This window comes from Haemaphysalis longicornis, unplaced genomic scaffold (genome assembly GCF_048455015.1).
Source record: "Haemaphysalis longicornis isolate Haplotype H1 unplaced genomic scaffold, Haemaphysalis longicornis Haplotype H1 scaffold_7, whole genome shotgun sequence".
Classification (NCBI taxonomy): domain Eukaryota; kingdom Metazoa; phylum Arthropoda; class Arachnida; order Ixodida; family Ixodidae; genus Haemaphysalis; species Haemaphysalis longicornis.
The window spans coordinates 52,900,564-52,913,612 of NW_027526422.1; the positions used below are offsets into that span (position 1 = coordinate 52,900,564).

At 50.0% G+C, this 13,049-nt stretch overlaps 1 protein-coding gene across 3 annotated transcripts in view; it reads right to left on the reverse strand.

Annotated features, from left to right (window-relative positions):
• Positions 1-13,049, reverse strand: part of LOC144145633 (death-associated protein kinase 1-like) — a 140,674-nt gene that overhangs the window by 88,313 nt on the left and 39,312 nt on the right. The window contains exon 1 of one of the 3 annotated variants that reach the window (XM_077677308.1): positions 6,087-6,215. The exons of the other annotated variants lie outside the window; for them this stretch is intronic. Coding sequence (XP_077533434.1) covers positions 6,087-6,107 — 21 coding nt within the window. The 5' untranslated portion in view covers positions 6,108-6,215. Of the gene's footprint in view, positions 1-6,086; positions 6,216-13,049 lie in introns of those variants that run through there. 3 annotated transcript variants of the gene reach the window in all.

Sequence of the window (13,049 nt, forward strand, 5' to 3'; positions counted from 1 at the left end):
GCCGGCTCCGAGGAACGGGCACCTTTCTTTCGCCCGAAAGGAATGCAAGGCTAGCTACTTCTCCGGGCGCCCCTCCTTCCCCTCTTCTTCGCTCTCCCTCCCTCTCCTAGAAGTCCGCCGCTCTCGCAGATGGCTGTCTCAGTCACAGCGCGAAAGTAGCAGCCAGTCAGCCTTGGCTCCGATCGTCTCCTGCAGATGAAAGCGCCCTTTAGTGACCGGCCGACGACGACGAAAGGAAAACAACATCCGCCGTTATTACCCGAACCTTTCGAACCTCGAGGAGGCATTAGCGCTACCGCTGAGGCGCGAAAACGAATGCGACGCGAGCGTGTGTGTCCGTAATCCATCTTGCATTTTTTCCGGTCAAGACCACGGCGCTCCCGCCAGTACCGAAATACATTGAGCAATGATACGCGGTGGCGCTGCGCGCCGCGAAAGCAAAGCTGCTGAGTACTAAGTGATTGCTTCGAGAGTAATTGGTTTGGAAGTTATGGGTCGATTTCGCACAAACAAGACGATAAAGCTATCGAAACAGGTTGCTAGATGTTTTAAAAGAGGTTGTGTCGGGCAAATCGTTCTGAGGTAAAGCCACTGCGAAAAGCGCAGATATAACGAACCGGGGAAGAAAGGGGGACACAAACGCTCCCCCATTTCTCCTCCACACCCCTTTCTTCCTCGTGCTCGTTGTGCCAAGGCGAAAGCCTTAGCTGTCTTATAATAATACGCGAAAGTGACCTTAGTCGTAGTCGTCGTTGTCGGCGTCTACACGAATAGTGGCAAAATAGCCGCTGTTGTTAAGAGAAATAAATTGGGTTCGAGTGGGATTTGAACCCGGCTAGTAGTAGTAGTAGTTGTAGTAGTATTACGAACTTTATTTTTCCCTAGAGTTGTGGTGATTGTACCAGTGAATTATTCACTCAGTCCTGTAGACAACCGGGCTCGCGGTGTTTTGGGAGCTCGGTGTCTTCGGTCAACTGGACGAGGGCTTCTTGCACGAGGGGAGCTGGGATGGCAGTCTCCCACTCTGGTAAGGATGATATGTTGTGAAGGATGGGATGAGTTCTTCTGCGTGATGCCGGTATGACTGGGCAGGACCAAACGACGTGGTGAAGTGAGGCTCGTTCCACAGAACAGAAGGGCCAAGCGTCTTTATATTCCACAGGATATATTATGGACATGAGGTAAGGAGTGGGGAACGGTAGTGTTTGAAGCTGCCTGAGAAGGACTGCATGCCTGCGACTGCGCGATGGATGCGGTGATAGGAAATAGGCACGAACCTGGCGGAAATGGTCGAGGATATCGCCGAAAGTTTGGAGGTGGTCCTTAGAACCAAAATGGCTACCTACATGGCCGCCATATATGGCTACCTTCAGGGTCGCCAGAGCAGCAGTTAGGTTCGCCAACCACAGCGCTAATCCAACACCCTGCCAGACGGAACAAAAATTAATGCGTGCACCTCGGCAGGTGCACGTGGCGGCACGTGCGTAGAACGGGTGCACGGGGAGGATGCAGCGTGAATTGCGGCCGGCTTGTCTCTCGGAGTAATCGAAGACGAAAAAAAAATTAAAGACGTTCCACTCAATGCGAAAACAGTCGGGAGTGCAGATCAGTGGTTTCGCCATGATGGGCTGTGGCGCCATTATCCGCTCACTGCTGCCACCCAATGCATTTCAAATTTCCTGTCTTCACAGTGCTCGCGTGCCCCCTGCCTGCAAGTGCGCCAGCGGGAGTTCTGTTTTTTTTTTTCCTTGTTGTTGTTGTTGTGGTTGCTTTAATTTTGTATGCTGGAGCCTTTCGGCGTCATTTCGAGCGCGCCATTTTTTTCTTGCGCGGGTGGAGTCTTTCTGCGTAATTTCGAACGCGCCAATTCTTTCTTGCGCGGCCACTTTTTTCGCTTACTATCGTAAAAATCAACCCAACGATCGTTCCTAACTAAATGAACGAGAGGGCTGCCGGTTATATACAGAGATTTTGCATGAAACGTCACTGCAGTTTGCTTTGCGCTAGACAACGGGGATCCGAGACATATGGCAAGCGCCAGCGGTTCACGAGGTTGGAGCGGTTATGACTATTCAAACCGCGTGGTTTTTGAAGCCTCAGCGTGATCCCCTGACGACGCGACATCAGGCTCTACTTGGGTCCGTTATCTCGCTGCGCCGCCTGATTCCGGCAGTTGCATCGACCGTTAGCGATGTACGACGACAGGGCGAGCCCATAAAGTGCTCTGCACTTAAAACGAAAGCGAGGAAAGAAGCGCGAACACGATGTAGCAGTAAGGAAGTCCTTGATAATTGCTTAGCTTTCGTCGCCAAAGCAGGTAAGCATGGCTTGAGTTCCCTGGATTTTTTTGCGGTTTCTGCAATGACTTTAATTTACCATATTTTGGACTTGGCAAATGAAGCTGTCTGATATTCGCAGTAACGACAGATTAGCTAGTTGTATGGCGACATCTTCACAACAAGCGCAAAGCATGCAGACAGAACAAGAAACTATAAATTAATCGTTAATGTTAGCACTGATAAACATTTAGTAGTTACTAAAAGACCCAAAAGGCAGAACTTTCGAGCCAATTTAAAAAGTCTGTTATACATAAGCCATATGCCTGCCATCATTTAATTCAAGATACAGGTTTATCAACTCTCAAATCTTATATTAGGGCGATTATGATATGATGACATACAAATACCTCATTTTTCTTCTATAACCGCCAAAATGTGAAATAAGAGGAGACCAAGGGCCGTGACGTCCCGGTGACACGGTGGTGTTCTATTTGAGGAGCTTTTTTTCGGAACGAGTCAAATACACCTGAACGGAATTGCAGAAACAAGCAAAAATGTCTGACTGTCAAAACTAGTCCATCATATGTTCTACATGTCAGCTAGGGGAAGTTAGCTTTGGAGTATTTGCATTAAGACTTGTTAACAAAATTTTCGCTTGTTTCAGAAATTTTGTTCAGGTGAATTCGACTCATTCCGAAAAAAAAAAAAAACGCTCCTCATTTACTACATTGCGCTGAGAGGAAAACGAAGCAGCTCGAAGCACCTCCTGCCACGCTTGCCTTCTGTAGGGATCCACCCTGTTACCCTTAATGACCAACGGTTATCTTGTCTTCGCATTACATGCCCTGCCTACGTCCATTTCTTCTTCCTAATTTCCACTAATATGTCCTTAACATGCGTTTGTACCCTGACCCATTCCGCTCTCTTCTTGTCCCTTAATGTTACGCCTATCATCTTCTGTTCATTGCTCGCTGAGTCGTCCTCAATTTAAATTGAACCCTTTTAGTGAGCCTCCAAGTTTCTGCCCCGTAGGTGAGTACCGGTAAGATTCAGCTGTCACACAATTACTTCTTCAGTGACAATGGTAGGCGGTCATTCGTTATCTGAGAATGTCTGCCGTATGCACTCCACCCCATTCTTATCCATCTAATCATCTCTGCCTACTGATTGGGATCCGGAGTCACAACTGGGCCTAAGTAGATATATTCGCTTACCACTTCCGCTGCCTCGCCACCTATTCAAACCGCTGGGCCCTCCCGAGGTTATTGATCATTACTTTAGTTTTCTGCGTATTAATTTTCAGGCCCACGGTTCTACTATGCTTGTCCAGTGCGGTAAGCATGCTTTGCGATTCGTCCCCCGGGTTACTTAGCAAGGCAGCGTCATTAGCAAATCTAAGGTTACTGAGGTATTCTCGATTAACCCTTACTCCCACCTGTTTCCAATCTAATGTTCTGAATACCTCCTGTGAACATGCTATGAATAACATTGGCGAGATTGTGTCCCCTTGCCTGACGCCATTCCTTATAGGTATTTTGCCGCTCTCCTTATGGAGAACGATGGTAGCTGTGGACCCATAGTAGATATCCTCTACTATTGCCGCAATGATGACGGTCTGCAAAGTTTCTATACCTTCCCCGGCTACGAAGAAGCCATGGTCCACGTCCAGCAGGCACCTTAAGTTCGTTCCTGTCAGATCCGCTGAAGCAGTCGGAGCGAAACTGCCACAGGTGCAGTCTTTTGAAAACACGCAGAGAATGTCGACGCAGTCAACGCAGCCAGGTCGAAATTCGGAGTCATCCTCGACGGTCGTGTACACGAATGTGAGTTCTTGAGATGTATGTACCGCTTCCTGGAAACAGTTTCTTCAAGCCTTCCACCCCCTTTTCAAGCTTTGCACTTTAAAATTTCGACTGTCTTTGTCAGATGCCTTCTTTTTCTTCTAATGGGGCCTGACTCGTACTGTTTTCGTTAGACTGCGTTGTCAGGTACATGCAACGCAAATTTTTTTTGGTTGACTCATAAAAACGTCAAAATAGCGTATGACAAGAGGCAACAATACACGCTTGGTAGTCGTTCACCCCCATGCAGGTCTCAAACACACAGCCTAAAAAATAAGGCCATCCTGTGGTTCAGCTTCCCCACAATGCTCTCGAATGACAAGCACATACAATCAACGACTTTTCGTCGAATGACAATGTAGAGCACGCTATCTGACTCAAAAGTTTGGTCTGTGCTGTGGCATGAGGCAGTGCAATTTGCGACGTTCTGCATTGCGCAGATAACCTTTTTGTGTCAAGTGGCACGCACGTTGCCATTCGGCGGATGTTCTTTGTACCACAGATTCCGCTTCACCGCATCACACTTTGGTGCGTTGTGGTGAAGCTGAGCCACGTGATTGCCGTAGAGTGTACAGGCTCTCCCCTGAAGCACCGACAGCCTTAAACCTGAAACCCAATTGCGAGCGACGTATTCAAGGATGCTTCAGCGACATGAGTCCGGGACGTGTGATGAACCTCTCATTGTTTGAGTACGCCGAACTCTAGCGCACTCTCTCAACGCCCGCTCGAGGCGGCGGCGCCCACCCACGCTTTTCGATGCATCCTCGACCGAGATTCCTTCGACCAGTCCTCCATCAGCAGCAGCTATCCATTTCAACAGGCCCGCATCAAACTCGCCTACCCGCTATACATCGTGTAATGCATGCGCGGCCGTCCACACACGCACGCACCCACGAAGTCGACGTTCCCTACTCACCGAGGAGCGGCCGAGAACGATCGTCGGCCAATTCTATTGACTGGCATCCGCGGAGGCCCCACTCGAATACGACGCAGCCCGTGGGAAGCCCCGTCAACAAGGTCTAGGTCGAGGACCCCCTCGTCGTCGTCGACGCCGCAGTCTGCGATTCGCAAAGACACAACAGCGATCGCCGCCGACGCGCAGCGCCGGGAATAATTAAGAAGCGCGCCTTTTGGCCCGTGGGAAGAGAAGGGAGATACGGCCGAGGCAATTGCAGCGGCGATGCGAGGCTCATTACCGCACGCCCGCGCGGCTACGCGTCGATTGGACACAGCGATTCGTCTTGAGCGCCGCGCTGCTGCCGGCGCGTCGAAAGTGAATTCTGCACGAGCCGGAGACACCAAGGCTAGCAGCACACTGGGTGCACAATGTCCGCGCAATCGCGGGAGCAGCGGATGTAATCGCCTGGCCATCCAGCGTTAATTAGTAAGGTGCAGTCGACGGCCTGGACAGGAAGTTATATAGCATGTGCAAATACGATTACTAAAAAAATAGAACGCAATTTAGTGACGCCCACAGAGCGGTGCGGTTGAACACGACGAGCATAGTGCTTGGCATACAGGCGTATAAGTCAAATATCGCTAACAATATCTCTTTTGTGACATCTTGAAATCACACGCACACCCAGGTATATATATATATATATATATATATATATATATATATATATATATATATATATATAAAACCCTCTGCGGTGGCTCAGCGGCTAAGGCGTTGTACTGCTGAGCACGAGGACGCGGGTTCTATTCCTGGCCGCGCCGGCCGGGCCGACTCACAATTAAAAACAAGAACAGTGGTTTGCTGACGTTTCGACTGGAGGACCAGTCTGCATCTGAGTAACGTACAACCTAGAAGCACGCACGCTTATGTAGGTGCAGAAGGCGTGCTTCGGAGCACCCTTGTTGAGAACATAAGTTGGCGGTATATATATACACGTGTCCGAAAGCGGATTACGAATCAAAAGATGCACGTGACTGCGAGAAGTAAGCATGGGGGCATCCTTACCGCTAAATCCTTCGTGTGCATTCCAACCAGACCCTAGCCCACAGCACTAACGACAATCGCACCCGGCAGACTGTACAGTCGCCTAACGCGAACCCGGTCACGAAGAAACCGCCGCGATCACATCTCCGGCACGCGATCTCGACAGAGACAGACGATCTGAAGGTACGTCTGACGTATGTCCCCGCAGGAGATTCAGCTTTCAGGAGTCTTTTTCTTTCTTTCTTTTCTCTTTCTTGCGAAGCAACGCGCCAGGGCAAGGTGCAGCAGCAGCTGTCTGAGCTGAGAAAATGCCAAGCGATCGCGAGCGATGCACTTCGCTTGCGCGTAACATATGTGCGTTCCAAGAAGCGCGCGTTCGTGCGCGCGTTCTCCCTTTCGTCGCAACCTATCGGCATACTAAAGACAATTGGCAATATAGATACCGTATAGAAAACAATTAAGATCACTACATTACGGTGAGCAAAAGATCCCGGGCTATCTCCACTAACGTGAAACCTTGGGAGGGGCGAAGCATTCACTCTTAAGCGTATTCTTGGCGCCTTGGCGTTTTTGGCCACGGAGAAGGGGGGTAGAGGTATGCCGCTTAAAAGTCTCTTGTTATTGAAGCCCGAAGCCCTCTATCGCGAGGCGTAAACGAGTGTCCCGGTGCTTTTTTTAGAACGCGTTACGAAGCGCTCTAGCGCGAGGCGTAAACGAGTGTACAGGTGTTCTCTTAGTGCGCGGTACGTTCTAGCGCGAGGCGTAAGCTATTTTCCCGGTGTTTTAGTACGGTGACTACATGAGACGACGATTACGACGACGACAGGAGACGCCAACAGCCCCAGAACATTGTACAAGAAAAAAACCGGGGCTCTGTCTTCCCCCTGGCGCGAAGTTGTGTTTCCTACTATCCAATGGCATACAAATTCTCCCAACCTGGGCTGTCCGAATCGATACTTCGACAAATTTAAAATCTAAAAGCAACCATTTCCCCGCAGTCTGCTTCTTTCAGTCCTACCCCAGGTGTACAGGCGAGACACTGTTCTGACTGCCTACACGCATCTGCGTTCCGCGGACGACATACATGCTTACCAACATTTCTTTTGACGTCATTTTTTTTTAAACCTCTCGCTAGTTTTCTCATACGACAGATCAGGATTTGATCGATTATGGGTTTTAACGCGCCGGAGCTACACCTAGGCTATCAGGCGCGCAGTAGTGGAGGGCTCCGGATTAATTTTAACTACCCGGGGATCTTTAAGACCGGTGCTCCGAAATCTCGACGTAGGGGCGTTTTCGCTTTTCGCCTTAATCAGAAATGCACCCACCGCGGCAGGTATAAACGGGATAAAACCCACGTACTTGGGCTCAGCAGGACAACGCCTTAGCCACTCAGCCACCGCGGCAGGTACAACAGATCAAGATCTTATTAAAGACACCCGATTTTTTTTTAAGCTCCCTTGAGAAATCCGTACTGGCGTTCATGACCACTGCATTTCGAAATTTATTTTCATGGCCCCACTTTCTCAACACAGTGACGTTTGGGCCGTCTCCGACAGTCTTTTTTTACTCTCGCTGAAAGCCGCCTTGAAAACCCTGTTTTTAACAGAGGCCCCCAGTTTTATTTTATACGGACACTTATATTTCCTTTTCAAAATGCTCGATTACGTCGATAGCAGCGTTCCAGAGCACCAGCTGTTGCCGAGTGGTGGTGGTGCTGGTGGTGGGAAAGCATTTATTTCGAGTAAAAGGGGTATTGTCACTGCAGCGACGCGATCGCCGACCTCCACCACTTGCTGTGGTCCTGCCTCCCCTTGCGTCCGACGAGACTGCGGCATCTTGGGGCGACGGGTTTCCGCGTAGACGACGCCTCCGCATGCGCCGCATGAATACATCGGCGCCATCATCGTTCACTCCAAGACTTCATCCGCGAAGCGAACATTTGCATGTTCATCTAATAACCTTTCGTCATCAACTCATACATATGCCTGTGGCAAAATAAACGCTCATAAAAAAGGGGGGTTCGCGCTTGAAAGCGGGAGAAGCCAGAGTACCAGCTGTTGCCGAGTGTGTACGTATGCAGCAACTTGCCAGTAACCCCGAACTCGTATCCCCCTTTGAATGCTGCGAGTCCCAATTTATTTTCGCACACCGCACATTTGTTCCACGGCTCCCGCGAATTACGCCAGTTGGAGCGACAGCAGCTCTCTCTTCCGGTCCGAGAAGCGTGTCTCTGCACAGCTGCGGTCCCGGTCCGCGCTCTTTTGTGACGTCACGACTCCAAAAGCGCGCGCACGAGGCACGGGCTGCTTCGTGAAAGCCGCGGCCACGCACGGCGCCGAGGCGTGTACGCTACGCACGCCGAGCCGCCGAGGCCAGCTCCGGTCAACGTGGCTGCGTCGAGCTCGAAGCGCGCTCACGTTTACGCTGGGGGTCGTCGACGCCAACGGCGCTTCATAATGTGCAGCGTGGCGTGGACGCGCTCCGGGCGTTATATGCGCTCTTTTCGTTGTTGTTAGGTTGTCTCGAGTGTTCGTGTTCGTCTCGGAAACAAGTGACCCGAACGGGCACGGTTGGGTTGGTTCGGGCTGCTACTGCAGCGCTCACTTGGCAGCGCGGGTACGTACAATTCTCGGGCGAAAAGACCGTTATACGAGGTGCGTCGCGAAGAGCGCTCGTTAGAGCTCGTTCTATAGAGTCGAAGCTTACGGGATAAACTCGTCATTTACCTGTCGAGAATGTGCCAGAAGTTCGCTATGACACGAGTTTCACTGCACTGGGACCGTTCTTTTTGTCTGCTCTCTGACCAAGAAACCTCGGTAATATTTTGTTTCCTGTCAAAAAAAAAAAAAAAAAATCTGTAGAGACGTCGGTATTTGCTTACCTAACCTTGTGCTGATGGTAGATCTGGGTTGTCAGAAGTGGCGTTCTCGACGGAACATGACAATGTACGAAATCAATTAATGTGTGTTGATTTCTCTTAAAGAACTCTTTCCCATCGTCATGAGTTACCATCGCCTCTTTCAGCCCCTTTCCCTTTTTCTTTTAATAGCACTACTGCAGGCCGACTTTTATGGAATGGAACGCGTGTAAATAAATAAATAAATAAAATAGTGCGGATTTTCTACACACACTGCTGCATTTATATCCAAAATACAAGTGAAGGATGTGGTACGTATACTGGTAACGTTCAGCAAGAAAACTGCGTGATAATGCAGATGGCAAAGCGGTCTTGTGACTTGCTGGCTCTCGCTAAGACGAACTCGAAACAGCGAAAAAATATGTGAGCTAGTCGTTTTAAGCGACGTTTTGTGCACTGCGTATGCGAGACAAAATGACGAGATGATGTGTATAGCGATGCTGAACATCATTTCACGGCGTGTAATCGCAACAATAGGTAAACATATAAGAGGCCGTGGTGGTCATACCGCTCCACACAGTGCTCATCCATCAACAGAAACGCTATATCCTTTAATTAAATGTGTGTGCGCGCGAGTGCGTGCGTGCGCGCGTGCTTGCGCGCGCGCTCAAGGCTTCTTGTCGAAATGTTGTCACAGGGATGAAGCTGCCCCCTTGCTGCTCACCAGCTTCCAAGCCTAATAATATATGGAACAGCTGGAGTTACCAGTGCCACCACAAGCAGGCACGCAAAAGCCTTGAAAATATGACACTGACAGCGTAACACTCGAGCTCATTAACAAAACAAAAAAAAGAAAAAAAAAGAACAAAGCTTCCAAAAAAAAAAAAAAACGCTAGAGGACAATGGCATCCTGCTCCCCCCGGGCAAGGATTCCGCACAATGGAATAAGAGCTCTCCTGCCGGCCCGCTTTCATCAAGGGTTTCGCCGTGCGAGCATCTGCGAAGCCACGCATTGTCGTCGCCGCTCGTGCAGAGGTGGCGACGAGGCCACCCTGCACGCTGTTGTTGTACATCCCGCAATTGTCCGTTTCCTGAAGGCCGAACGCTGGGCCCCAAAACAAACACTGCGCTCTGTCCGGTCCGCAGAACGAGCCGCCGCCGGGATACCTGGCACGAGAACGCGCACGCACGGTGGCCGGTCAAGGGACGGGCGCGGCGGAGTAGCTTGTTTCGGGGCGGTCTTATCGATTCAAAAACCCACTACCCCCCCCCCCCTCTCTCTCTCTCTCGTAGCGGCCACCGTGGAAGCCGGACATCCGCGTTTAGGGGGCCGGGGACCACAGAGCGTGCTCTCGCGCACTATTCTTCACATGTTTGCATCACACAACGCCGTTTCGACCTATTTTCTCGATTCTGTCAGCTCGAATGCCACTAGCAAGAACGAAAGACGAAAATGCCAAAAAATGTCTGGATCGACGTTATTGCGTCACGATGGCTACGAGAGCTGATGCGTTCCTAAAAAGAGTCGTACATTTCAGAATGCTCCGATAGCACCTGCTATAGGCGGTATTCAATGAAAAGGTTAGCGGGCGATTTCCCCGCCTGGCCACACTGAAAACCGCCATGTCGGTGGCCACCGTGCCAGCGCATGCGCTCTGCGCCCGCATCTCGAAAAAAAAAAAAAAAAAACACCAGCGTACGTCGTCTGCTGCGTTTCAGCCCGATTATCGGTAGTGGCGTCAACAGATATAACATGGCGCTCCACCTACCCTCGAGCACTTCGAATCCACGGAGGATGAAACCGCGGCTGCGAACGGTGCGTATAAGCAGCATAAGTCCGACGCTGCAGTTGGCTGCCGCCGCGGATGTCGACGCAAGTGCACCCGCACCGCTTCCACGACTTTGTCTGATATGTGCCCTCGAATACGTGGTTGAGTACAAAAACCGAATAATTTCTTTGGAGAAATGGTTCACGCGTACACCGATTTAGCGCTGGCTTTCTCGTGCGCTAAATGTTTCACACTCAGCAAAACAACTCACGTCTGACGTTACAGCGCGACGGCTGGCAATCAGCTGATCTGCGGCGGCTACTTCATACGCGCCTGGCGATAGGTAGATCGTACTGTGCTACAATCTGCAATCAACAGCACTTGGCGTCGAGGTATTACTTTGCGTTCAGTGGGCAACAGTTTGGGAATTATACAGTTCCTGCTGTCAAACGGACCACTGCACTCACGTTCAAACCTTTCTGCCACGACCGACTCGCACTCGCTCGTAGGTGTGCGGGGAGGCTGGGGTTGAATTGCAGATAAGGTTGTTACACTCATGAGCAGAATAATGACTTTTCGCGGAAACATCGCTATCGCGGTACAACTGACTATCGAATCACTCGCACACGCCTTGCACGGAAACACAAGGTCACGTGGCGGGCCGCGGCCTGCTTGGCCTCCATGAAGGCATGGAGGAGAAGAGGGGTGCCTGATCTGCGGGCCGTGCGCACAACGTCGCCTTGGCAACAGACGCTTGGCCACAGATATGGCGGCGCACTCGCATAGTTGCCTGCATGTATTCCACGCCATTGAATACCGGCTATAGTTATCGAATACGTAAAAGCGGGCCGCAGATAGTTCTTCACGGCTTATAGGCAGTTTTAGCATATCGTTACCGTGTTTGCGTTACCGTTTCCCGTGTTACCGGAAGCGCTGGCGACGGTGAAGCCTGTGCCAGTAAGTTACCGTTCGCGGTAACTCTCGCGCTGCACAGTCTACTCCCGCAAACACGCTAAACGGTAACGTAAACACGGTAACGATATGCTAAAACTGCCTAATATCCCCGGTGCAATTCAACGTATATGCCTATGCCTTAGTTTACTTGCTGTTGTTTTACTCCAACTGATGATGCTGACGACGATTGTAAGGTAGGATGTATTAGAGTTCCTGTATATAGCTCCCGCAGGGAGCTATATACAGGAACTCTAGGATGTATGACCTGGCGTGACGCATATGAGCTGAGGTATGCCGCGAAGTACGCGAGTTGGTCAGTGTTTCAAATAGAGCAAATATTTGTGTTACCTTCATGGCCCATTTGAAAGGTTTTCCCTCCGTCTCGCGCCCGAAGCGTTTTCGCACGCTTGTTCTATAGCACGTGCCACACACGGCGGCAAGTTTAAAATAAATGCGACGTATGAAAACTCATACTTAATCACAGCGCGAAAGACGGGGAAGATAGAAGAATAACCAAAGGACAGGCGCTAAAATCTCTCCGCAGTTCGCGGACGGATACACGAGACCTTGGGTATGATCCCCACTTTCGCACGCTACAGGTGCTAGATTTCGGCGAGGTGATCTATTCCAGGAAGCCATGACCAGTTCATTACAACATGCGTTTCGCTCTCCCGATGCTTTGTTCTGCAGATAATGGAGGCCTAGTTGGGCTTTACGTTTACCTCGTTTTTAAAACCTTTTGATGCTCACTGTTGTTCAGGAGCAACAACCCCGACAGCAATATGTTTCTCCCGCGATAGGCGGTATTTTGGACATTTGCCGCCACCCGTTGACAGACAAAAGTACTGGGATCATCAAGAAACAAAAAAGAAAGGGCAGCACGTATACTTTGGAGCGCTGAAAAACCAGATATTATACGCGTGTCGAAGGGCGGCTCTATAAACTCCTGACGGGTAGACAAATGTGTACAATCTTGAAATGTGTACAACTTTTAGTATGTGTTGATTCTGACTATCGTGACATCCTTGCCCAACCCTAATATAAAGCAGCGAAATTAGCCGTTGCTCAGGAGCAACATCGGGTCTATGAGGCTGCTTGCCTACTTTTCAGTGTTTGGTTTGTTGGGGTTCCTCACCGCTATTTCAAGATGCTAAGCAAAGCATGCATGCATTGTTTTTATACTGATGTGATTAAAAAAACAATAGATTTGAATTTTTTGTACTGTAATGGATTCATTCAGAAGAGGGCTCATAGAGGAGGAAGTACAAGAAGTCATCTCCCTGCCGTACGGCGAAATCTTCGACGTTGACTTTGATTGCGATCCTGACGATCCGCATATACGATCCCCGAAAAGATAAAGGCTTTGTTGACAGATGGCTCGTGTGAAAGTTTATTAATTTC